This window comes from Helianthus annuus, chromosome 14 (genome assembly GCF_002127325.2).
Source record: "Helianthus annuus cultivar XRQ/B chromosome 14, HanXRQr2.0-SUNRISE, whole genome shotgun sequence".
Lineage (NCBI taxonomy): Eukaryota > Viridiplantae > Streptophyta > Magnoliopsida > Asterales > Asteraceae > Helianthus > Helianthus annuus.
Genome location: NC_035446.2, coordinates 142,369,478 through 142,396,141, shown reverse-complemented (window position 1 = coordinate 142,396,141; position 26,664 = coordinate 142,369,478). Strand labels below are relative to the sequence as shown.

Sequence of the window (26,664 nt, the reverse complement as noted above, 5' to 3'; positions counted from 1 at the left end):
TAAGGAATGTGATCAGCATACTGTGATAATGTTTATAAATCTTGATGAGAATTAATTGATAGTTTGATTTGTCAAATCGGCGGACAATGGTGGGGAATGGGGAACTGCCGATATGTAATAATCATGATTGTTATTGTTAGTGCATTGATAATTCATGTGATTGCTTGTTTGGTCCAATGAGTAGCTTAGGTAGTGCATTGATTGGTCCAATGAGAAGCTTAGGTTGTGATTATTTGGTCTAATGGAAGCATGGAAACAATATACATATTGTCGACTATTGTGAGGCATGATTGGCATGTGGATTGTATGAAAAGTGTAGCCAAATTAATGTTTGTGCATGTGATGGCATAGGAAATTGTCAGCTAGTTTGCATGTAATCACCATACCCTATTCGGCTAGATTGTTCTTGTTAGCATAGGTTTGTCAGTGGACATTTGGGGGGTCTATGAGTGTGCCACCAAATTGTTTTTGAATAATATCATTCATTGTGTATATGTTAATAGTATGATCATTGGGTGATGAAACGGCAATGATCATTGGGTGGTGAAACGGTAGATATAAATGATAATAATTAATTGTTTTGATCGAGTGTTGTAAAGAATTCATAGAGTCCGAGCTTTAACCCCCACTCCTTTATGGTCCGACCTTTAAACCATTGTGTGTGTCCGAGTTTTAACTAGTGCCCTTGGTCCGAGTTATATTAAGTGATTTAGTCCGACCTTTGGTTTGTAGAAGGGTCCGAACTTGTATCATGTTCATGCAAAGTCCGAACTTCAGGAAGGGGGAGTTGTAGTCCGAGCTTTTAAGGGACTTGGGGTCCGAGTTTTAACTTAGATACCCTTGTCCGAGTTTTGTTATGACATAAGTTGATGTCCGAATTTTCACATGGATGCTTGATAAGTCCAAGTTGTACATAATGCATGAGGATCCGACTTTGTAACATATGCACATGTGTCCGAGCTTAATGATGTTTATTTGTCCGAATTTCATAAGTATGATGTGTTGTCCAATCTGTTGATTCCATACGTGTGAATAAGTGAATAAGGGTTATGTGCTATAGCAAACAACTGTAATAAAGCTGACTGTATGTTTCCGTGTATAATAGCATGCTAATAGTCCGAACTTTACGAGGGATATGCGTGTCAAAGCTTACTGTATGATTTCCATGCTACTATTTATGTCTGTATATAAATCTGTATGATGCTGTATACTGCTGAATATCGTATACGTGAACAATCTATCTCATGCTATTCTGTACACAATAATCACACTGAACACAATTACTTGGATATCAAAGACTTGTAAACCCTAATTGTTTGCAAACACTTACGTCGAATCATGTGCAATGTATCCTAGGTCGTGAGTAACGGACTTAGACATTTAATAAACCCTAGAAGCAATAACATACCGAGCAAACCAAGGTGAGTTCACACAGCCAAGGCATGGGGTTCCCAGGGTGGGAATGGGATTGGATTACTTTATTGTACATACTCAGTTGATAGAACCGAACGATAAGATTACGACTAGACTAGTAACACTTATTGAACTGATCTTCGCACACCTGCCAAGGGTTGGCCGCGATATTATGACTGACTTCGCACACCTGCCTTTGGAAGGCCGCGAACTGGAATTTACTAATCTTCGCCCACACCTGCCTGGTAGGCCGCGATACAGATAAACCTAGTCTAGAATACTTGGGATGAATATCCCCTAATATCTTCGCATACCTGCCTGGGAGGCCGCGATGGAAACTGATACGATACATGACGAAACGAACGAACATACTACTACTCACACTATACTATTACTGAACTGTTAACTGTGAACTCGCTCAACTAGTTGTTGATCCTCTGTTACATGCCTTGCAGGTCGTTAGATACTTATGGAGCTTGCACATGGAGGAGCAGGTCGTTGTGGAGCTTGGATTATGTTATGAAACTTATTGAACTTATGTTACACATTTGGGTTTTCGTACTTATGCTTCCGCTATACTTATAAACTATGATTATATTTTGAACACCTATCGTATTGAATGATTGGTTTACATTTATTATGTTTGATATTAATTACATGTTCGATATGATTGGTGGCTTGATCCTGGTCAGTCACGCTCCCAAGCGGTGATACTCCGCGTGTGGATTTTGGGGGTGTGACAGATTGGTATCAGAGCCATTGGTTATAGAGAACTTGGTTTTAATATGGGAAAACGTTTTTATTAAAACCAGACTATAACCAGAACAGTGCTCTCAACGATCCACAACGACGCTTCGCTCCACGTGCAAGACTCGACATCCTAGGTAATAAGGTTTATGTTTATTACCTGCTTGCTAGAACTGCATAGAACTTTGCTCGTAGTATGCTTACATTACTTTGCTCACTACTTGTTATTGCTTGAGAACACTTACGTGCTTACACTCTTCTGTCATCGCACTATTCGCGAACCTTTCTCACTTATGTTGCCTTTGATGTGAAGATCAATGGCCGGACGAATTAACATGAATCAAGCCCAGCTAGAGGCTCTCGTTCAAGCTCAAGTTGCTGCGGCACTTGCAGCTGCACAAGCAGGTAGTATACCCTGCAGTATAGACTCACACTAGGATCCTTAGATCCTACATTAACTCTCGTATTTAACTTTGTCTTATTCGTACACAATAGGTCAACACGCGCAGCAGCGTGTCTGCACTTTCAAGAACTTCGTGGACTGTCGTCCAAGCTCATTCAGTGGCACCGAGGGGGCAGTGGGACTCCTCCATTGGTTCGAGAAGCTAGAATCTGTGTTCGAAATGTGTGAATGCCCCGAGGCTCGCAGGGTCAAGTACGCCACTGGCACCCTGGAAGGAATCGCGTTGACTTGGTGGAATGCGCAAGTACAAATCCTAGGGTTGGCAGCTGCTAACGCCACCCCTTGGAATGATTTCAAGGAATTGATCAAAAGGGAATACTGCACTCGTGAAGACATTCACAAGTTGGAAGATGAACTGTATCACTTGAAAATGGTTGGGTCAGAGATCGAAGCCTATACCAAACGGTCGAATGAACTGGCCGTGCTATGCCCAACTATGGTGGACCCTCCAGTGAAACGTATTGAGTTGTATCCCAAGGGTTTGGCGCCAGAGATCCAGAGCCATGTGACATCGGCTAATCTTGATAATATCCAGGCTATTCAGCGCCTTGCTCATCGTATTACAGATCAGGCAGTGGACCAGAACAGGCTGCCAAAACGTATCAAGGCTACCACTACTGCTGTCACTACTTCTGCTACTCCCAGTGACAACAAGAGGAAATGGGAGTGGGATTCCAGCAAGGGATCAGTTTCTGTTCAGTCTCAGCAGCGCAAGACAAATGACTACCAGAATTCGAGTCAGCAATCATCTGGCAGTCAGGGGCAGGGTGGATATCGGGGAATTCACCCACTGTGTAATAAGTGCAACAGACACCACAGCGGAAGATGTCGCAGGGAACGTTGTCAAAGATGCCTCAAGATGGGTCATGAGGCAAAAGATTGTAGAAGCTCTCGGCCAGCAAATCAGAACCAGCAACTCCCACCGCCAGCTCCACAGAACCAGCACCAGCAGCCACAGCGTGGAAATCGGGGATGTTTCCAGTGTGGGGCTGAAGGCCACTACAAACGCGATTGCCCTCAACTGAACCAGAACCAAAATCGCAACAACAACAACCAGGGCAACGAGAACAACAACAACAACGGGGGAAACAACAACAACAATGGCAACGAAGCAAGAGGTCGAGTTTTCGTGTTAGGACGAGGAGACGCAATGAACGATATTTGAACTTATAACTTAACTTGGGTTTTCATTATTATGTTTACGCTACTCAAACAAAGTTTGGCTCGAACATTAATCGTATTGGGTTTTATGAATTATTTTACCTACTATATTTTATGTTTGATATGATGGATGGTTTGATATTATTGAACGCACCTGCCGTATTTATGGACCTTACGAACAGGGTGTGCGAACCCTATCTTGACAAGTTCGTCATTGTCTTCATCGACGACATTCCGATCTACTCCAAGAGTCAGGAGGAGCACGAGCAGCACTTACGTCTTATCTTGGAACTTCTTCGAAAGGAGCAACTGTGCGCAAAGTTTTCAAAATGCGACTTCTGGCTTCGTGGAGTCCACTTCTTAGGCCATGTGGTGAACAGGGATGGGATTCATGTCAATCCATCCAAGGTAGATTCGATCAGGAACTGGCCTGCACCGCGTACACCGACGGAAATACGCCAATTCTTGGGTTTGGCGGGGTATTACAGACGATTCATTAAAGACTTTTCGAAGATCGCGTAGCCGCTTACTATGCTGACACAGAAAGGTGTCACCTACCGTTGGGGAGATTCCCAAGAGACCGCTTTTCAGTACCTAAAGGATAGGCTTTGCAGTGCACCTATCCTCTCATTGCCAGAGGGCACAGATGACTTCGTGGTTTATTGTGACGCATCGATACAGGGTCTTGGTTGTGTATTGATGCAGCGTGATAAAGTTATTGCCTACGCTTCGCGGCAACTCAAGATTCATGAACGGAACTACACGACGCACGATTTAGAGCTGGGAGCTGTTGTTTTCGCGCTTAAGATATGGCGACACTACCTGTACGGTACCAGGTGCACGATTTACACCGATCACAGGAGTCTCGAGCATATTCTTAAGCAAAAGGGATTTGAACATGCGTCAACGGAGATGGGTTGAACTACTGAACGACTATGAATGCGCCATCAAGTATCATCCAGGCAAGGCCAATGTTGTGGCCGACACCCTCAGTCGAAAGGACACCCTACCTAAGCGCGTGCGAGCGCTACAGCTTACTATTCAGTCCAGTCTTCCTGCACAGATACGAGCTGCTCAGATAGAAGCATTGAAACCCGAAAACGTCAAGGCTGAAGCCTTACGCGGCTCAAGGCAACGTATGGAACAAAAGGAAGACGACGCCTACTATGTAACGGGGCGTATTTGGGTCCCACTCTATGGCGGTTTACGAGAACTTGTGATGGATGAAGCGCACAAGTCTCGCTAGTCGGTACATCCAGGGTCGGATAAAATGTACCACGATCTCAAAACTACATATTGGTGGCCTGGTATGAAGGTTCACATCGCTACTTACGTCGGCAAGTGCTGGACCTGTGCAAGAGTCAAGGTTGAATATCAGAAACCAGCGGGTCTACTTCAGCAGCCTAAGATACCTCAATGGAAATGGGAAGAAATTTCCATGGATTTCGTTACAGGCCTACCTAGATCTCAGCGTGGGAACGATACAATATGGGTAATCGTGGATCGACTCACCAAGTCTGCACACTTCCTAGCTATAAAGGAAACGGATAAGTTCTCCACTCTCGCAGACATCTATCTTAAAGAAGTTGTTTCGAGGCACGGGGTGCCCACCTCCATCATTTCGGATCGGGATGCACGATTCACGTCAGAGCTATGGCAAGCGATGCACAAATCCTTCGGCTCACGATTAGACATGAGCACAGCATATCATCCTCAGACGGATGGGCAGTCTGAGCGAACAATCCAAACTCTTGAAGACATGCTTCGAGCATGTGTTATCGATTTCGGCAACGGCTGGGAAAAGCATCTCCCTTTGGTGGAGTTTTCGTATAATAACAGTTATCACACCAGCATACAAGCCGCTCCATTCGAGGCATTGTACGGACGTAAATGCCGGTCACCTCTCTGTTGGGCAGAGGTGGGGGATAGTCAGATTACAGGTCCAGAGATTGTAGTGGACTCCACAGAAAAGATTGCACAAATACGACAACGCATGGCGGCAGCACGCGACCGTCAGAAAGCATACGCGGATAAGTGTAAGAAACCGTTGGAATTTCAGGTCGGGGACCGGGTTTTACTTAAAGTCTCACCCTGGAAGGGTGTGGTTCGATTTGGTAAACGAGGCAAACTCAATCCACGGTATGTTGGACCGTTCGAAATCACTGAAAGAATAGGCCCAGTAGCCTACAGACTAAACCTACCAGCTGAACTCGGTGCAGTTCACAACGCATTCCACGTGTCGAATCTGAAGAAGTGCCTGTCAGATGAGACCCTCATAGTTCCTTTTAAGGAACTCACTATCGACGAGCGGTTGCAGTTCGTCGAGGAACCTGTAGAAATCACGGACCGGGATGTTAAGGTCCTCAAACACAAGAGAATCCCTCTTGTCCGAGTTCGTTGGAACTCCAAACGTGGCCCAGAGTACACCTGGGAACGCGAAGACCAGATGACAGAAAAGTACCCCCAGTTATTCGAAACCAATGCAACCACTACTGAGGCCGAAGCTACTACTACTGAATTTCGGGACGAAATTCCAAATCAACGGGGGGATGATGTGACACCCCAGGAAAACCAGTAAACGATACAGCTTACCTAGCTTCCTCAGTGAGTGCGTACCAAATTTCGGGACGAAATTTCTTTCAAGTTGGAGATAATGTGACAACCCGAGTTTCCAAGGTTTCTACTCAACTTAATACTCGTTCACAAAGCATTGGTTATATACGTGACGTGCATTATAAGTGTCTATGTGTTATGTATGTGTATTGTATTAAAAAGTGATTGTGGGCTGATTACTTGGACCTTGTTACTTAACTCATGGGCTGGCTAGGGATATCATCCACACGTACACACACTTTATGCATTATAGTAGTAGTTGGGCCATCATTCACAAAAATAGTGGTTGGGCCGAGTAGAAGTCCAAGTGGGCGATTGTTTTGATTAGGGGGCCGGTTACCATACATTATATTCACGCACAAAAGGATTACATGACTTGTTAGTATACATAAACTAAAAACCCTAAACTCTCTAATAGTTGTGCGACGGCAGTGAACAAACCCCCTTCGAAACATCACCCTTTTGGATCAAGCTTGTGGTTAGTATATTGTACTCGCAATGAATCTTGTTCATTTAATCTTGTTTATATGTATGCCTGATTGACATGGGGTGTTTATACGTGATATATGACAATCATATTAAGGTTAATAATCATGATAAATGTGTATGTGCCGATCAATAAGGTTAAGGAATGTGATCAGCATACTGTGATAATGTTTATAAATCTTGATGAGAATTAATTGATAGTTTGATTTGTCAAATCGGCGGACAATGGTGGGGAATGGGGAACTGCCGATATGTAATAATCATGATTGTTATTGTTAGTGCATTGATAATTCATGTGATTGCTTGTTTGGTCCAATGAGTAGCTTAGGTAGTGCATTGATTGGTCCAATGAGAAGCTTAGGTTGTGATTATTTGGTCCAATGGAAGCATGGAAACAATATACATACTTGTCGACTATTGTGAGGCATGATTGGCATGTGGATTGTATGAAAAGTGTAGCCAAATTAATGTTTGTGCATGTGATGGCATAGGAAATTGTCAGCTAGTTTGCATGTAATCACCATACCCTATTCGGCTAGATTGTTCTTGTTAGCATAGGTTTGTCAGTGGACATTTGGGGGGTCTATGAGTGTGCCACCAAATTGTTTTTGAATAATATCATTCATTGTGTATATGTTAATAGTATGATCATTGGGTGATGAAACGGCAATGATCATTGGGTGGTGAAACGGTAGATATAAATGATAATAATTAATTGTTTTGATCGAGTGTTGTAAAGAATTCATAGAGTCCGAGCTTTAACCCCCACTCCCTTATGGTCCGACCTTTAAACCATTGTGTGTGTCCGAGTTTTAACTAGTGCCCTTGGTCCGAGTTATATTAAGTGATTTAGTCCGACCTTTGGTTTGTAGAAGGGTCCGAACTTGTATCATGTTCATGCAAAGTCCGAACTTCAGGAAGGGGGAGTTGTAGTCCGAGCTTTTAAGGGACTTGGGGTCCGAGTTTTAACTTAGATACCCTTGTCCGAGTTTTGTTATGACATAAGTTGATGTCCGAATTTTCACATGGATGCTTGATAAGTCCAAGTTGTACATAATGCATGAGGATCCGACTTTGTAACATATGCACATGTGTCCGAGCTTAATGATGTTTATTTGTCCGAATTTCATAAGTATGATGTGTTGTCCAATCTGTTGATTCCATACGTGTGAATAAGTGAATAAGGGTTATGTGCTATAGCAAACAACTGTAATAAAGCTGACTGTATGTTTCCGTGTATAATAGCATGCTAATAGTCCGAACTTTACGAGGGATATGCGTGGCAAAGCTTACTGTATGATTTCCATGCTACTATTTATGTCTGTATATAAATCTGTATGATGCTGTATACTGCTGAATATCGTATACGTGAACAATCTATCTCATGCTATTCTGTACACAATAATCACACTGAACACAATTACTTGGATATCAAAGACTTGTAAACCCTAATTGTTTGCAAACACTTACGTCGAATCATGTGCAATGTATCCTAGGTCGTGAGTAACGGACTTGGACATTTAATAAACCCTAGAAGCAATAACATACCGAGCAAACCAAGGTGAGTTCACACAGCCAAGGCATGGGGTTCCCAGGGTGGGAATGGGATTGGATTACTTTATTGTACATACTCAGTTGATAGAACCTAACGATAAGATTACGACTAGACTAGTAACACTTATTGAACTGATCTTCGCACACCTGCCAAGGGTTGGCCGCGATATTATGACTGACTTCGCACACCTGCCTTTGGAAGGCCGCGAACTGGAATTTACTAATCTTCGCACACCTGCCTGGTAGGCCGCGATACAGATAAACCTAGTCTAGAATACCTGGGATGAATATCCCCTAATATCTTCGCATACCTGCCTGGGAGGCCGCGATGGAAACTGATACGATACATGACGAAACGAACGAACATACTACTACTCACACTATACTATTACTGAACTGTTAACTGTGAACTCGCTCAACTAGTTGTTGATCCTCTGTTACATGCCTTGCAGGTCGTTAGATACTTATGGAGCTTGCACATGGAGGAGCAGGTCGTTGTGGAGCTTGGATTATGTTATGAAACTTATTGAACTTATGTTACACATTTGGGTTTTCGTACTTATGCTTCCGCTATACTTATAAACTATGATTATGTTTTGAACACCTATCGTATTGAATGATTGGTTTACATTAATTATGTTTGATATTAATTACATATTCGATATGATTGGTGGCTTGATCCTGGTCAGTCACGCTCCCAAGCGGTGATACTCCGCGTGTGGATTTTGGGGGTGTGACAGTACATCTTGTCGGCGCCAGGATGAATTGAGTACCTAGATTTGTGTGCTTCGTTCATGATAAGGTCACGAAGATTGTCGCGATCTGGGATCCAGACGCGATCACAACAATAGAGAAGACCATCAGGTTTCGAAACGAGTTGACTTTCAGAAGCTCCACGTATTTCTACAGCCATGGAACCTTCATTGATAGACGAGTATTGCGCTTCACGAATACGATTGTGAAGATCGCTCGAGATATGAAAACAACGAATGACATCTACATGAGCTTTACGACTAAGTGCATCGGCCACGACATTCGCCTTACCAGGATGGTAGCGAATCTCGCAATCGTAGTCGTTAAGTAATTCCACCCAACGTCGCTGTCGCATATTGAGTTCTTTTTGGTCAAAGATGTGTTGCAGGCTCTTATGGTCAGTGAAAACCACACATTAGTACCATATAGGTAGTGTCGCCAAATCTTTAACGCAAAAACAACTGCGCCAAGTTCGAGGTCGTGGGTAGTATAATTTTTCTCATGTATTTTGAGTTGGCGAGAGGCGTAAGCGATGACCTTGTCTCGTTGCATGAGGACGCAACCAAGACCACGATTCGAGGCATCACAATACACCACGAAATCATCATTCCCCTCAGGGAGAGCGAGGATAGGAGCGTTGCAAAGCAATTCCTTGAGAGTTTGAAAAGATTCCTCTTGTTCAGGACCCCAAACAAAAGGTTTCTCTTTTTGAGTCAACGAGGTGAGAGGAACGGCGATCTTTGAAAAATTCGAGATGAATCGACGGTAATAACCCGCCAATCCTAAGAAAGAACGGATTTCAGAAGGAGATTTAGGCATGGTCCAATTCTTCACAGCTTCGATTTTTGCAGGGTCGACATGGATTCCTTTTTCACTAACAACGTGTCCAAGGAATTGAACTTCTTTGATCCAAAACTCGCATTTAGAAAACTTAGCGTATAAACGTTCACCACGCAAAAGTTCGAGTATAAGACGAAGATGACGCTCATGATCGGCTCGAGATTTAGAAAAAATGAGGATGTCGTCAATAAAGACGATCACGAAGCGATCCAAGTAAGGTTTACAAACACGATTCATGAGGTCCATGAACACAGCGGGTGCGTTGGTTAAGCCAAAAGGCATAACCACGAACTCGTAATGTCCATAGCGAGTACGAAAAGCGGTTTTGGGAACGTCCTCTTCGAGGACTCGAAGTTGATGATAACCAGAACGAAGATCAATTTTGGAGAAACAGGTAGCGCCTTGAAGTTGATCAAAGAGGTCGTCGATACGCGGAAGAGGGTAACGATTCTTGACGGTGAGTTTGTTGAGCTCACGATAATCGATACACATGCGTAAGGAACCATCTTTCTTTTTAACGAAGAGCACGGGAGCACCCCAAGGAGAGGTACTTGGACGAATAAAACCCTTCTCGAGGAGTTCTTGAAGTTGCGAAGATAATTCTTGCATCTCGGAAGGTGCAAGACGATAAGGAGCCTTGGCCACAGGAGTTGCGCCAGGTACGAGATCAATACGAAAATCAACGGATCGAGGAGGAGGAGGACCGGGCAAATCTTCAGGGAAGACGTCAGGGAAATCGCGCACCACTGAAACATCACTTAGGCTCTTTCCCTTGCCTTTTTCTTCCACAACGTGGGCTAAAAAGGCAAAGTACTGTTTGCGTAAGTACTTGTTTGCTTGTGTGCAGGACATCAACTTTAGTCCCCTTGAAGGTCGGTCTCCATAAACGTGTAAAACATCACCAGAGGGAAGAGGTAAGCGAACGAATTTCTCGTGACAAGCGATTTCAGCATGATTCTTTTGTAACCAATCCATGCCTATGATGACGTCGAAACTACCCAGTTGCATGGGTATGAGATCGATAGAGAAAACGTGCTCGTTAAGAATAAGACGACAATCGAGGAGAATGGAATCGACTAGGATAGACTTGCCATTGGCGACTTCAACGGAAAACGACTTCAACGGAATCGACTAGCTTAGAGCGTGCACATTTTAACAATGATTCGAATTCTAAGGACACAAAGCTTTTGTCCTCCTTTGATACTGGTGCGGAACGAGACGGGCTTGCGTGCTTTAACCTTAGAGTCGACGGAAGAGTGAGGAGTTTCAGATGCACGAATCTCGGAAATGACCTTTGGGACGACGCGAGCGAATTGATCGGCCATGAAAGCCATCATCTTCTTGGTGGAGCGAGACTTTGACTTCTTAGACGCGTTGGAGAGACGAGAAGACATCTAAGATTTAAAGAACGAAATGAGTGAGACTTGGTCATAATGTTTGTTTATGAAAACGAAATTGATCACATAGCATAAAGAGTCACATAGCATAAAGGTTCAAGTTGATTTTCATAGCATAAAAGTTTAAACGTTTCATATAGCATAGTCATGAATTCCACATAGCATAACATGAATAAACGAAAGCATTGTAAATTTAGTTTGTTCACGAGGGATTATTATTGTTTGTGATTGCGATAACGTGCGAAATGTTTAAAACGACATTTTGAAATGAACGAACGTTCAAGTATAAAAATCACATATAAATTGAGATACATAAAAGAGAGGCTCAATAAAACATTGGAGTGTTTCGGGTAGAGAAACGTCGACTATTCCAAAGTGGGTCGAAAGTTCTTTCGAATTAGAGATATTGTGCTTTGGCCTATAAGTAAGATACTCTCGTCGAGAAGCGATTAACGGTATCTTACCCTTCCGGTTACTACACATCTCTAAATGATTGAAACATTCGGACTTTGGCGAGAATAAAAAAATCAAGGAATGGGACTTAATCGACAAGATGCGGGTTTCACCCCTAACTTGACGATTTCGTACCCTAAATGTGGTTGGTACTCGTCGGCCAAAATAAATTTTGACACTATGACGAGGGTCCACTAGAGTTGAAATGGAAATTACCATTAAGTTGTGGATGTCACTCCTAGCTTAATGGTGAAATTTTGTGCAAAAAAATAGATCAAAGGTAGAATGAGAGTCGTTTACCAAATTGTGGGTTTCACGCCTATTTTGGTAAATTCTTCTCGTTGGTGTTACAAGAGTATAAAAATAGCATAAGTGTATTCGTGTTAGCCTTAGGAAAGGCACATAAATTTAATCAATAGTATAGCTAGGAAGCATGCATGGTAGAGTACAAAAGTTTTAAACAACAAATAAGAGGCAAAATTCCTAGAACTATAGATTAGGGCAAAAGCATGGCAATTTTCCTAATTCCCTATAGTTATGGCTTTGATACCAATCTGTCACACCCCAACCGATGGCGGAAACATCGGGATGAGACGAAGTGTGTAGATTGCTCAAAACGTCATAACACTATGTGACAATAATTAATTTAAATTCAAATTTCATTTCAAAACTAAATGTCATACATAATTCAAAAGGAAATAACAACTTTGTTTCATAACATAACATAACAAACAAAATGATAGATTAATCTAGGTGTGTATCTAGTCCACCCTAAACTTGTTTCATGAATCATCCATACTTCAATAATCAACCTGCAACATGTATTAAAATAGAGTTTCAATGCAAAAGCAAAGAGCGAGTATACAAGTTTGTTTACATAGCATAATAGAATAAAAACTCATATCCAACATGAACATAACAAAATAGTTTCAACGTGCTAGTTTACGTAGTCCAAGTGATAGCCCAAGTTTCCCAATGCGTTTAAAGTACCCAACCCAAAGTTTAATGGGAGGTTGTTATGTCTCCTCCTAACAATACCCCAAAGACTAACGGGGAGGTGCATTACTCCTATAGCGCTACTATTGTTAAGGCGGAACTACACACAAGAATTAAACGTTCACATTGCACAAAAAGTCTCAAGATTCACAAGTTTCATGTTTCATGTTTGAATGGATAGAGTAAGTTTCAAATAAGTTTCAAGTGTCGTGTGCGTTTAATATAGAATACATGTTGCACCCAAAGTGTTAAACGTAGAAATGGGTTCGAGTATACTCACGGTTTACAAGTGGTGACTTGAAGTTCCGAGAGCAAGTTTGTAGATGAGTTAGTTTGGAGCACCTTGTCCTTCTACACAAGGAAACGTAGGTGTGTGAGTTTGGCGTATACGGAAGATTATAGATTCGGAGTTTCTAAAATATAAAGAAAGTAACATAGGTGAAAATAATCATCTTGTACACATAACTCTTGTTCTTGACACTATTGAAACTCAAAAGAGTTGGTATGATTTCATGGATTCTAAGATCCATTAGAGTCGTAACAAGGGCATGGTCATAGATGATGTAACGTCCACTTAACAAATAACTATTAAGTCATCATCAAGTCTTAGTTACTTAGATGTATACGTATAGAATAACTTAGATATTATATAGTTGTACAAGTCTTAAGATTCAAGCATGAGGTAGGAGGTTAATGTCTCCATTTAGGTACCTCTTTGTGTCATAGAATACATACATGAGGTAGGAAGAACAAGCTTCCATTTAGGCACCTCTATTGTTCACCACTACACTTGTTGTTATAAACAACAAGGAGGGTCATGAACATACAAGTATTAAGGTATTATCAACAACTAATCTATGGTAAAACATCAAGTAATGAGTGGATTCTTATGAAGGATAGCCCAAGCTAATCCAACCACCACACATTCAACAAGTTTCACATTTGAACATTATTTGTGGGTAAAACCCTAATTAAAACAGAAGGTTTATGAGGTTTTAACCTCTGATTTAGATGTCTCAACCATGTTTTTAAGCTTAACCAACCATAAGAGGGGTTGTAAGCATTAGGACATTGGTTTGAAATGTGTTTCACACAAGTTAGATGAAGTTTGCATAAGTTTGAAACAAAACAGAAAGTTTTAGTCCATTTTAGGGCAAATCCAAGCATGATTCTTTCAAGGAAAAACCAAGGATTCGAACCCAAGTACATAACAAAGCATTAGGAAGAAGAACCAAGTGATTTGGTTGAGAAATGAGCAAGTTACACTCACTTTAGTAAAGCTTCACGAATCTGTCCAAAACTCAGATTCTCAGCTGATTAGAGAGCAATTTAGTGAAGATTTAGGAGTTGTGAAAGTGTAAAGAGGGTTGGAGAAGGTGGGTATTTATAATGGAAGAGTTAGAAGGTGATTGGAGGTGATTAGAGGTGGATTAAAGGTGATTGGGTGAGGTTGGAGAGTTGGATTTCGTGCAAAATTTGAAAGAAAACACAAGTCTGCCGAAACAAGGCGCTCGCGTAGCGCTAGCAACCAGGCTATACCCGTCGCGCTACGCTAGCACATGGATTATGAAATTAAGTTTGAAAAATGACAATTTGGCCCCTGTAGTTCATAGTTTAGGGTTTTTAAGAGTTTTAGGGGATGTTCTTGTCATATAAGCATTGTTTAAGGGCAAGACAAGTATGATTATCATAAACCAAGTATAATTGAGTGCATGAATGTCGAAATTAAGTATCGTTCTCGTTCAAAACACGTTCAATGCATAAGTTTAGTTTAATTACAAGTTTCGCACATAGTTTTCAAGAATCATGATTAAACATAGATTGATTCACCAAATCGAACATACGAGTATACATAGAATGCGTTTAACATAGATGTAACAAAATATAAGCTTCATTAATGATCCAAGTCTCGATTTGATAAAGATTACAAAGAAAGAAACGATTACAAGAATACAAAGTTTCCAAAAATTAGAATTACGAATCAAACTTTCTATAAATGGAAAGTACAAAATAGCCGGGTGTTACAGGGGTAGCCTCCGCTACCGCTTGGTCGGAAAATTTTTGACGTTTTTAGTGTAAATTTTGGAAAAATTTGACGTTTTTTCGATTTCGTTACCGCCTATTTATAAAACGTTCCCGCTTAGTCGAAATCCTAGATCCGCCACTAGATCAACGGCTAATAGTTGGGATTATTAAAATCTGTTATTCCCTTTTTCTAATTCAATAACTATTATAGCTCGTATCCAATTAGTTAATTTAATTGTTAAACCTAAGTTAAACACAAAAAAGGCTGCGTGAATCCCTACTTCTTGAATCACAATCGAAATTAGAATAGAATGAGAGACTAAGGTGGTGTTTGTTTTTTGGCCAGAAGCACTTCTGGCCACTTATGTCTGCGTCGCGCAGATGCTTGCAGACGTTTGAGGTCTGCAGCTCATTTGTTTTCCGGAAGAGCTTCTCACATTTTACTTCTTCCCCACCTCTTCCCCAAGCAGACATGTCCCCAAGTCTGCAAACCTCTTCAGACCTCTTCTCCCTCCAGCCGACACCACCTCCACCTCCGACACCACCTCTTCTCCCTCTTCTCCCTCCTCAGCCGTCACCACCCAACAGCGTCATCTCCACCATCGCCACCAGTAACTTCCATCTCGAACTTACCAGAACCTTCCGAGAAACCAGAGGTTGTGTCAGCACGGTTCAGCTCCGGTGCCAGTTGATAGTGAAGCATCTCCGGTGACAACCACCACCGCTCTCTCCTCCCTCGATCTCTCTCTCTCTCTCTCTTCAGAAACCCCCAAATCGAAACCTTTGAACATGGTGAACTTAGGGTTTCGGTGGAGGTGGTTGACGGCGGCTGAAGTGGTGGTGCTTGGCTTCGTGGTGGCGGTGGTGCTTGGTGGTTGCGACTAGGGCTGTAAACGAACCGAACGTTCAGCGAACAGTTCGTGAACCGTTCGGCGGGAAGTTCGTTTATGTTCGTTCGTTTAACAAACGAACGAACATGAACAAGAAATTATGTTCGATTAGTTAAATGAACGAACATGAACAGAGGTCTCGTTCGTTCGATTGTGTTCGTGAACGTTCGGTAAGGTGTTCGTGAACGTGTTCGTGAACATTCGTTGATTTGCGTTCGTTTATGTTCGTATGTTTGTGTTTTAATTGAAGATCTTTGTACTTTCTTATATTTTATTTGTACTTTTTATATGATTAAACTTTTATTTATTTTATTACCCTAACAATTAAACTAGGAAACCCACTTTCACCTTGTTTATGCATCATTTCCCTTTCATTTCTCATCATTTACATCGGCGAATACGAGCGACCTCCGTTCCACAATAAAGGATTCAGGTTCGAGTGCTACTCTATGGGCCATCTATCTTTATCCTTCGCCACGTTCACCAAATTTATTTGTGTTCATTTGTGTTCGTGAACCGTTCGCGAACACGCTCATTTCCTTAATGAACGAACACGAACATAAAATCTCGTTCGATAAGTGTTCATGAACCGTTCGTGAACACATTTATTTCCTTAACGAACAAACACGAACAAGGCCATGTTCGTGTTCGTTCGGTTCGTTTACAGCCCTAGTTGCGACGGGGTTGGTGGGGGAGGAAGGAGGAGATGGTGGTGGTGAGCGTTAGGTGGTGGTGGTGATTGCGACGGGGTGGTGGTGGCTGCGATAGGGTGGGTGGTGGCTGAAGTGGTGGTGGTTGGTTGTGGTGGTGGAGGTGGACGGTGGTTGTGGTGGTAGAGGGAGGCAGAGAGAGAGATCAGAGAGATGTGTGTTGAGTGTGAGAAGAGGTTTTTATATATAAAAAAAACAAACTCTCTTCTCTTTGCAGACTGCAGACATTTGGTCCACCTCTTCTCCTGCAGATGCCTGCAGATGTGGTCCGCAGACTGCAGACCTTTTCCCGCAGAAAAAACAAACAGCACCTAAGGTAGCATGGGCCGACTGAATGAATGATTCTATTATGAACTCGATTGTCAAGGACTCAAGATAAGCTACGAGGGTTACAAAATTTACTAATTTAGGACCTGGTGAAGCCACGAGAGACGAGGGTTGATTGTCAAGCAGTGGCGGACCCAGGTTTTTTTTTTCCAATGGGGTCCATTTTTTTCGGTGTTCAAAATTTTCATAACAAAACGTTAAAACTTTCAGGTCAGTCCTCGTTCGGGTCAGGTCATAGCGAGGTTTGAATTAGATTAAAAAAACAGAAAAAATGGGCTATACAAGGATTGAACCCATTACCTTTTGTTGGTAAAGATGGGGTTATACCACTATCCCAGTTTTTCTCTTCTTTCTATGGTGTCCACCTAATTGTATTTATGAGGTCGTTATAAAATTTAATATACCAGAACTACTAATTTTTTAAAAAACATTGGGGTCCGGGGACCCGGCCCGCTCTATGTGGGCCCGCCCTTGTTGTCAAGGACTCAAGGAGACCATTATTTTGAATTATGTTCATTATCAATCAATAAGGCTAAAGGGTGTAGGTGACATGGTTTGGGTCATTAATGTCACATGGGATCTTTAATGGATTGCTACACCACTCCCTTGACTTATCGACCATAGTTGGCATGGATTAAACAATGGCAACCAAAAGTCTTCTTTCTTTTTTCAATATTTCCTTTTCCTTTTCACAAAAATAAATTAAAATAAGAAAATAGTGGTTTGGGTGATGGATTAGAAGTGGATGACATGACACTGATATGGAGAGTCATGGTGACCATGGGGTCATGACCACACCTTATATCCTAACATGAGTAAGGGTTAATTATTTTTCAATCTTTAATTTTGAAAGTAGACATGAATATTTCATTTGTTTGTGATCATTCAAAGTTGTGACTTTATGCTTATTAACTTTGGATTTTGTATACTTGAATAGAGTTGAAATTATAGTTAATTAATTAAAATGCGTAATCTGTTTATGTGATTGTTAGTTGTTAGTTTGTTAGATTTGGTCACTTGATTATTTATTATTATGAAAGTATAATACCCTATAGAGTTGTAGGATTATTAATATTAGTTGTTTTAGGCTTGTTTAGAGTTTATTGATCGATTTCTAAAGAGATAGTCAATAAACTTTGGCTCTTCATCTTCCATAGTAGATCAGGGAGGATTGATTTGGATGATCTTTCATGGAATCCTTTTGAAAGGAAACTATTTCATCTTATCATCCTGATAAAAAAAAGATTAGATGAGCATATTTGACTAGAGGTCCATGCAAACCAAAAAGCCATGATTTTCCAATACGAAATTTAAGTGGTGAAGATAGGGGATTAAGTGTGAAATGGTTTCCATCATATCCAACTTCGTTGGAATATAGTGAAAAAACGAATCGGGTTCATTGCTAGTTTTGTTACTTATTCAAAGAACCTGGTAAAAAAGATACATTTGTTAGTGATGGCTATTATTATTAGAACAAAAAAGATAGAACTGAAACATATTTTGGTGATAAGAACAGTTTCCACAACAAGGCCATTAAAAAGTGTGAAGATTTACGTCATTCAACCAGACTCGACCCGACCTCGTGTCCTGGCATGATCTGAAAATATTGACTTTGGGGTATTGTAAACCCGGGTATTGGAAAAAATGACACAATACGAAAAAAATCCTGGCTCCGCCACTGATTACATTAGGACTTTACAATCGAAGATTCGAGGAGGATCGATTCCTATTTTCTAATTCGTTGAATCAAAGGTCGATTCTTATTATAGGGTTGTCCAAATTGTTTGACGCTCAATAGAAAAATGCTCGGATTGAAAATACACTCATTCCATTCCGGCTCAATTTGCAAACGAGTTGATCGGCTCGGTTTTATTTGTAAATGAGCCAAACATGAGGCTCGTGAATAGCCTTAGGTGATACCAATAAGTTTAATAAGGTGTTAGCCAGTGAAAAAATGTAGATTTTAAGAAAAAAAATTACATCTAATAACATATCCTTCATTTCAACTATTTTTTCTCTCCTTCAAACTCATAGCATGACTTGAAATCGAGAACGCTAATCCAATAGCATATATATCCCAATCATGTTTTAAAAGAAATTATTATTTATTTTGGGCAAATTGAATTTAAATAATCTCAACATTCTCAGTTTGGCCGATAATAATCCCAACTCAGTTATTTGCCGATAATAATCCTAACTGGTCCACTTTTGGCCGATAATAATCTGCGTTAAAAATAGCTTAACGGAGTTAAGTTTTTTTTTCTGAATTATAAACCGATGTTTTAGGGCTTTTGATTAAAACGAGGATACGGGTTGATTGATGTAAAATTTACCTCGAAATATTGCCCCAAACGACGAAAACGGTGCTTCAATTCGGGTGTTTAAACTTCCGGTTAACAAAGATCAATCCGTTTGGAGCACCGTTTCGAGGTAAGTTTTACATAAATCAACTTGTATCCTCGTTCTGATCAAAATCCCTAAAACATCGGTTTGCAATTCAGAGTATTATCAGTCAAAAGTGGATCAGTTCGGATTATTATTGGCAAATAACTGAATTAGGATTATTATCGGCCAAATTGGGAAAGTTGGGATTATTTAAATTCAGTTTGCTTTTATTTTATGAGTACATATGGTATTTTTGCAAGTTTGAAGGAAGATGTATTGAATTTTCTAATTCTTTTTGTAATCAGTGTATGTTAATGCATAATTATGTACAAATCACATCTACTCATAACATCACTTTTTAAACTGCTTATTACTTGAAAGAAAAAACAAAAGAACATAATAAACAGATGGAATGTTAGTAACCAATCTCATTACAAACCCTTCATGACCAACATACCTATTGCATGTACTTTTGATAATGCTGCATAACTTTCAAGATTTCAATCAAACAAAATTCTATTTCTAACATTATGTGAATTTGTAAAACAAGTTGCTATAATAAGGAATCAAGAAACCCTACCATTCCATGACTCCATGAGATATATAAATCTCTGCTACCCTTCATATGATTACAACAACATCGACCCAAACCAGTTTTGACCCATTACACGTCCTGGCCCGCCTACTACTTACACATCAAAAACACACATATGTGAACAACTCTTAAAAATGCAGGATGTACAGGACGGAAGCATACATTGGATGAATATACAAACATATATCACATATGTATGTATGTATACATGAATTGCTATTTAAATAGAGAGAGGGAGAGAGAGATGAGTTTGTTAATTAACCATCAAGCAGGAATTCAAGTGACAAATCTTTCTTGCTTCGATCCCTACCCGCGTCTTTCAGTATCTGGGCCAGCCTTCTTTTCTCATCATCCACATCCGAACTCGCGGTTCCCAGCTTCTCCTCTCTCATCCCTACAACATATTCCAGTATCTCAATTGCATCATCCCACCTGTAGGTACCAAGACATTCATCTTTTTAATTATAACACAAACAAGAAAACCATAATAAAACTATTGTAAATATGGTTAAGCCCATTAGTGTTAAATACCTGCCCATTGCATCATATGTTCCAGCAAGATTGCTGTAAACCCCAAGTGTATCTGGATGATGAGGCCCATATTCCACCTCCAAAACACCCTTTGCTTCTTCAAAAAGATCAGCAGCCTCGTCTAACAGATCGATCTGAACACAAGCGAGTCCCATTTGGTTCAAAACATTACCAAATAAAGCCGATTTCTTCTCAGCAACCACTCTTAGTTTTGAAACAGCAACCTTAAAATAATCATACGAGTCCGAATAACTCCTCATCATGTAGTACAAAACTCCCATTTGAGCCTCAACGCCTGCAATCGTGCTCAGTTGACCTTGAACTTTCCCGAAAACCTTTAGCGCCTTTTTTAGTAGATTTATCGCTGGCCCGATTTCATTCATGGATTCATATATAGCAGCAACTTCAATGAAGCCGTTACCTATTTCGTCATTTGGGCTTCCTGGCATGGGCTTTTCGTAAATACGCAATGCGTTACCACAATAAGATTTCGATTCGCGAAATTTCCCCATCTTGTTGTACAGCTCAGCTAAACGAACGAAAACTGAAGCAACTGATGGGTGATTGTCTCCTTTTGTAGCCTTAAACACATTTAACGCTTTTTGATAAGCGAAAACCGCTTCATCATAACGAGCCAGAGATAAATAAGCGTCACCGATACATACATCAATGGCTGCAACATCAGAGTCTTGACCGGCTGCAGACATGGTGATGCTGGCTAACACATAATGTTCAAGTGCAGCCTCGTATTCACCCTTGGCGTCACAAACAAGCCCCATAAGTCTCCGGTCCGCTGCTTCTTCTACAGAAGCGGTTGAGCCGTTCGCTTTGTGTATGTCGAGAGCCATTTGACATAACTTTTTGGCTTCATCAAACTCCAATGCTTGAATATGAGCTTCCGCTACATACCTACAAGTTTCTCCAAATCGAGGATCGGTCACACCCAAAACCTGTCGTTGAATTCCCAACCCCGCTGTATAACATAATATCGAATTTTCAATGTATCCAAGCATCGCGTGTGTATCACCTAACTGCATACACCCCGCAAATTTCGCTAGTGAGTTCTTATGACCTTCACCCATACTTGGTATCTCGATAGAACGTTCTAGAACAGGAATGGCTTCACCATACTGCCCTAAACTACAATACAACGCTGCTACAATATGCAAACACATGACATACTCCAAATTCGGCTTCTGAAACCGACCAGTTTCAAACGCTTTCATCGCTCTTATCCCCAATTCCAGACATTTCTTCGGGTTCTCCCCTGATGATATCAACTCCTGAGTTTGCTTCAGTAAGTAAGGCCCTAAGTATGCAGGATCTTCTTTGTTCGATCCTTGCAACGTGCTTACTCTTGGGCTCGCTACTCTCGGGCTCCCTATCCTTGGGCTCCCAAGAGGTAGGTTATTGTCTTGGAACGATTTGCTTCTTGTTTTCGGTTTTGGAACTAGTGGAGATCTTGGAGAAGATACACTTCTTACACTTGGAGAAAGATTTAACTTCTTTGGAGTACCGGCTTTTGGGGTACCGGATTTTGGGGTACCGGATTTTGGAGTACTAGATTTTGGAGTACTACAAGATGGTTCCATTGTATCAATCTTGATCACACTCCTTTTCATGGTTTTATCTCCTTTTGCATGCCCTCCTGCCGCAAGAGATCGTAGCTCCAACTCGATATTTATATCATGGACGGATGATACGGGTGATCCATCCACGCTTTGCTCGTCGAATGCATCACGAAACAACTGCTCATAAGTGTCAGCAGCCAAAGGGCTGGCTTGATCTAAATCGATTATATCGTTGTCGAGTTCTTGTGTGCTTAATGAACTCCTTGGTGGTGGCACTATGGACAGGTTTTTACGAGGCAAGGAAAGGTTTCCATGCGAGCTCGATTGTACCCCGGATTTCGACATCTTAATCCCTCAATCAATTATGACTTACCAGAAAACTATTGTTTCTGCAAATTGAAAATTAAAAGGACCCCATTAATCAAATTATCTAAACACATGACATGATCACCGTATTTGTAACCACGTATAACCATGCATCTATGTGCATGAAGAAATTGAAGTTCAACAATCACAATAACAAACAGATGATCCATCAATATTAACAATCAAAATTAAATTAAATTAAATTAAATATGACCGAATTCAAAACGAAACAATAATCGAAAAATGTATGACAAACCTGATATTTCACCGAATAACAATCCGATTATATCCGAAATTCTTCAAGCCAACACCAACACCAACAAGAGAAACAAAGTAGAATGTATGTATTGTGAAATTGTGGGTTTAAAAAGGATGAAATGAACGTGAAATTCAGACAAAAATGGCGGTGGAAGAGACAATAGAGAATGATTGTTAGAAGATGACTGATCTACGCCCCCTCCGCAACCGTGCGCAACCTCCCTATTTCTGTCTCAATCGCTTTTGGTTATTATTTCCTCATGGATTATTTTTATAAATTCATGTTTTCAATTAGCCAAAACGGTTTTTTTTTTTTTGTCTTTTGAAATGTATAAATGCAAAAGTACAAATCCTTGTATAAAAAGGACCATTGATTTGTTCCTATGGATATATTGGAATTAATAGTTAGTTAACTTCACATTGTGAAACATAAGGGAGGGCGGTATGGCTTCGGTGACCCCATTCGGGGAGTGCTTTTGCCGAGCGGTGATTCATACCGAAGGTGAAGAAGAACAAAGGGAGGAGAGAGAGAGAGGAGAGAAGAACCAATCAAAATTTTTTATTTTTTAATTGAGTGGGTGCTTGAACCATACCTAGTGTTTGAGTAGAAAATGAGAAGTGAAAGGGGGAGTTGACATGACTTTATGTCATTGGGTAGAAAAAACTTAAACACCCTAACTCACCCAAACCATACCCTCCGCCCTAAGGGGTAGTTAAGTATTTGGGTAAATTACACTTTTAGTCCTTTATGTTTGTATCGGATTGCAATAGATAACCTTTAACTTTAATAATTATAGCCACAATCCTTTATTTGGATAACTCATTACGCATTTCGTCCTTTAGTACTGACATGGTTAAAAATTAGAGCTAAGTCTAATCACATGAGGGTATTATGGTCATTTCACGCCTTTATTCAAATTGTTTTTTATAAAGAAAACCAAAAGGTCAATAGATATACCTTATTTCATCCTCATTAAACACACACTCTCTCTAAAATAATACAACCGTTGCATAAGCCCGCCATACATCATCACCACCATCATCATCGGAGCTACACCACCGCCACTCTCTCTCTCTCTAAACTCATAACATAACAGCCGTAAATCTGGTTAGATTTCATCAAACCCTAGCCCCGAATCTGGTGAATTTCGATTCCGGCGAAGAGAGAGAAGTGATTTCAGATGGTAGATCGGACGGTTGTGAAGACAAATCTGATGGTTCTTGGCCGGAAAAAAAAACGACGGTGGTTGTTGCCCATCAACTCAGCCGCCAACCACAAAACCCATTTTTCCATCTTTTCATATTCTTGTTTATTACATTTTTTTTTCAAATCGACGGTGGTTGTTGGTCGGAAAAAAAAACGAAGGGGAGGTGAAAACTGAAGAAAAGGGGGTAGGCCATGGTGCGCTGTCAGCGGTGGTGGGGGCTTTTTGGTGGCTGGATCCGGTGGTGGGGGTTGTTGGTTGGATACGGCGGTTGGTGGTGGGGCTGGATTCGATGGTGATGGGGTTGGATTCAGTGGGATGGTGGTGGTTGAAGAGAGAGAGGGAGAGGAGAGGGGGAGAGATAACTGAGAGAAAGATTTAGAGTTTTATGTGTTATATATATTAAAAAAATTCAAAATAAGTAAAATTACCGATCTACCCTTTTGTGCAAGTCAAATGACCGGACTTAACTCAAACATAAATGAAGTTAAAGGTTATCTACTGCAATCTGATACAAACATAAATGACGAAAAGTGTAATTTACCCTAAGTATTCTTTAGCTGGGTTATCCATTTAAAGCAAAATATTTACGAAGTCATATTTTTTTAGGATTTTGGGTTAATATTGAGTCTTTATTAATGAAGTAATTTTCGGTTTCATCAACAATAAGATCACCCGTAGTGAGGGGTTTTTAGGCATTTTCCCCTAAAAAAACGCCCCACAACGCCCTTGTTCCACCCCCAAGGCGTTATTTTCAAAAAAGAAGCCATGTGCGTCCTTTTTTCCACGCCAGAGAAGAAAAGAATTGGCCAATGACATGTATTCTACTTTTTGGTTGGCCAATACCCTTTTTTGTGGTTTTTTTTATTTAACTTTTTACACCCTTCTAACATAATGGCTCACAATGCCAACATCCCCACTATACTCATTTTAGAAAAACACCCCATAATACTCTATTGCTAACTAGGATGATACGTGTCCTACAGTGCCCATAAGTGAGGGCATTATTCATGCTCTCCACTACACATGGTCTAATATAGTGTGGATCAATCCCCACATCGACACAACAACGTGTGAAGTTGTTCACCTTGTTTTCACTTAATCAACAACTAGGCCAGGCGTTTGAACCCTACTTTTGCCTCTCTTTTTTTCTTTTAGTTACAATATTTTTAAGTTATTCAGACTTTTAGTTTGTATTAGGCCCAGGGCCAGTGCAAGGATAAGACAAATGAAGCTTGGGCCTTGGGTCACCAAAACTATAGGGCCTCTACAATTTGATAAAACCACAGTCCATTTATAAAAGATTTAGGGTGTGAGTTATCAACAAATTGATGGTTGGTTAGTTTTGTGTATGTATGGATGTTTGTGAGACCCGGGTTCGAATCCCTGGTTCACCATTGTTTTTTCTTGTTTTTAAATTTTAACACAATCTTTCAAATAATTACACTTGGACCCTTCAAGTTTAACTTTCAATTACATACAATTTTTTGGGAAAACGGCCACAAGAATTTACTTCGCCTTAGACCACCAAAATGGTTGAGCCATCCCTGATCAGGACTTTCTAAATTTTTAAGGGGCAAAGATTTCAAATTGATCGAATCCTTGTGAAAACATGGTTTTAGAGGTGAATTGATAGATAGAAAATGACTTGTTATAATCTAATGTATATTTGTGTAGCCTAAACTAACCCACTAACATATGGCATAACCTATTAAGCAGGGCTGGTCTTAAGAATTCGTGTACCCTATTCGAACTCAAAAAACGTGCCCTTAGGCTTTAACGAAATTGAGTATTGGGCTCATTAAATGTCTAAACCTAATCTCAATGGGCTAATAACTAATATAAACCATAAAAATAGTTTTGTAAGTGGGGCTATGTTGATGCTTGTATGGGTATACCCTATTAATTTTTTTTACATATACATACCAGTTTTTTTAGAATATCATGCCCTTCGAAATATCGGGCCCTGGCCGGTGGTCCTCCCCGCCCACTCTCAGGGCCGGCCATGTTTATTATCATAGGTAATTACATATATAGGCTGTGTAATTATTCTCATATGTTTATTTATAACCTTTTTGTTATTTTGGTGTAACTAATATCTTGAAATTAGTGGTCTCAAAATTGAGGCGTCGATGGGTGGACTTAAAATCACATGGTGGTTAAGGCGGTGTTCTTGGATTAATGCCTAATCCAAGAAAATAGATAAAATAACCTTGTAGGTTTCTTATGTGCTTCTTGTTCTAGATGAACGTTTTGAAGACAAACAATAGCTTGGTATATGTAAACAAAAAATATATATTAAATATTTGGATATATAATGTAGTACAATAATATTTATAATTTATTTGTAATATTTACAAAATGACTATATTATGACCTACTATGTTTTTGTGTAACCTAAACAGGTCCACTAACACATGGCATTGCTCATTTAGTCTCCTAAGTGTACAAGCAAAATTACTTGTTATAATCTAATGTTGTTTTGTATAAACATAAACTAGCCCACTAACACGTTACACATTGAAAGACCCAAAGGTTTACAAGTGATCATACCCATATTAGCACACCAACTTGACTTGGCATCACCTACAATGGTTGTAACCTAAACTAACTCATTAACACATGGCAATGACCATTTAGGGAAAACTTACAAGCCCCACCTACACCATGATAAAACAATGACAACTAGTAAATCACAGTTTGCATTGGACATATGACCTTCAAGAGGTTAAGTGGTAAGAAACCAATGAAAGCAAGATCTAAACATGAAGCTTCTCATGGAGGGGAATTAGATGCTTAGCATTTCCAACATTCCTTGAAGGTTTCTCTTCCTATTAAATGTCACAACTTGAGAATTTCTCAGAGGGTCACACAATGGTTGTGTACGCCAATTATTTTATACATATACACACATAGATAAACTAT

At 40.3% G+C, this 26,664-nt stretch overlaps 1 protein-coding gene across 1 annotated transcript; it reads right to left on the bottom strand.

The window, feature by feature from the left end:
- Nucleotides 1-19,711: 19,711 nt before the first annotated feature.
- Nucleotides 19,712-22,768, bottom strand: LOC110904048 (protein KINESIN LIGHT CHAIN-RELATED 2). Its single transcript, XM_022149857.2, has 3 exons — nucleotides 22,533-22,768; nucleotides 20,340-22,299; nucleotides 19,712-20,240 (listed from the first exon to the last, which is right to left on the bottom strand). The coding sequence occupies exons 2-3, from the start codon at nucleotides 22,253-22,255 to the stop codon at nucleotides 20,066-20,068; spliced, it is 2,091 nt and encodes a 696-aa protein (XP_022005549.1). The 5' UTR covers nucleotides 22,256-22,299; nucleotides 22,533-22,768; the 3' UTR covers nucleotides 19,712-20,065.
- Between the last annotated feature and the right edge of the window lie 3,896 nt (nucleotides 22,769-26,664).

Coding starts and splice junctions, on each gene's coding strand:
- LOC110904048 (XM_022149857.2), bottom strand. CDS start 22,255: ATGTCGAAATCCGGGGTACAATCGAGCTCGCATGGAAACCTTTCCTTG. Junction 20,241..20,339: donor ACATATGATGCAATGGGCAG/GTATTTAACACT, acceptor TGGTACCTACAG/GTGGGATGATGCAATTGAGA.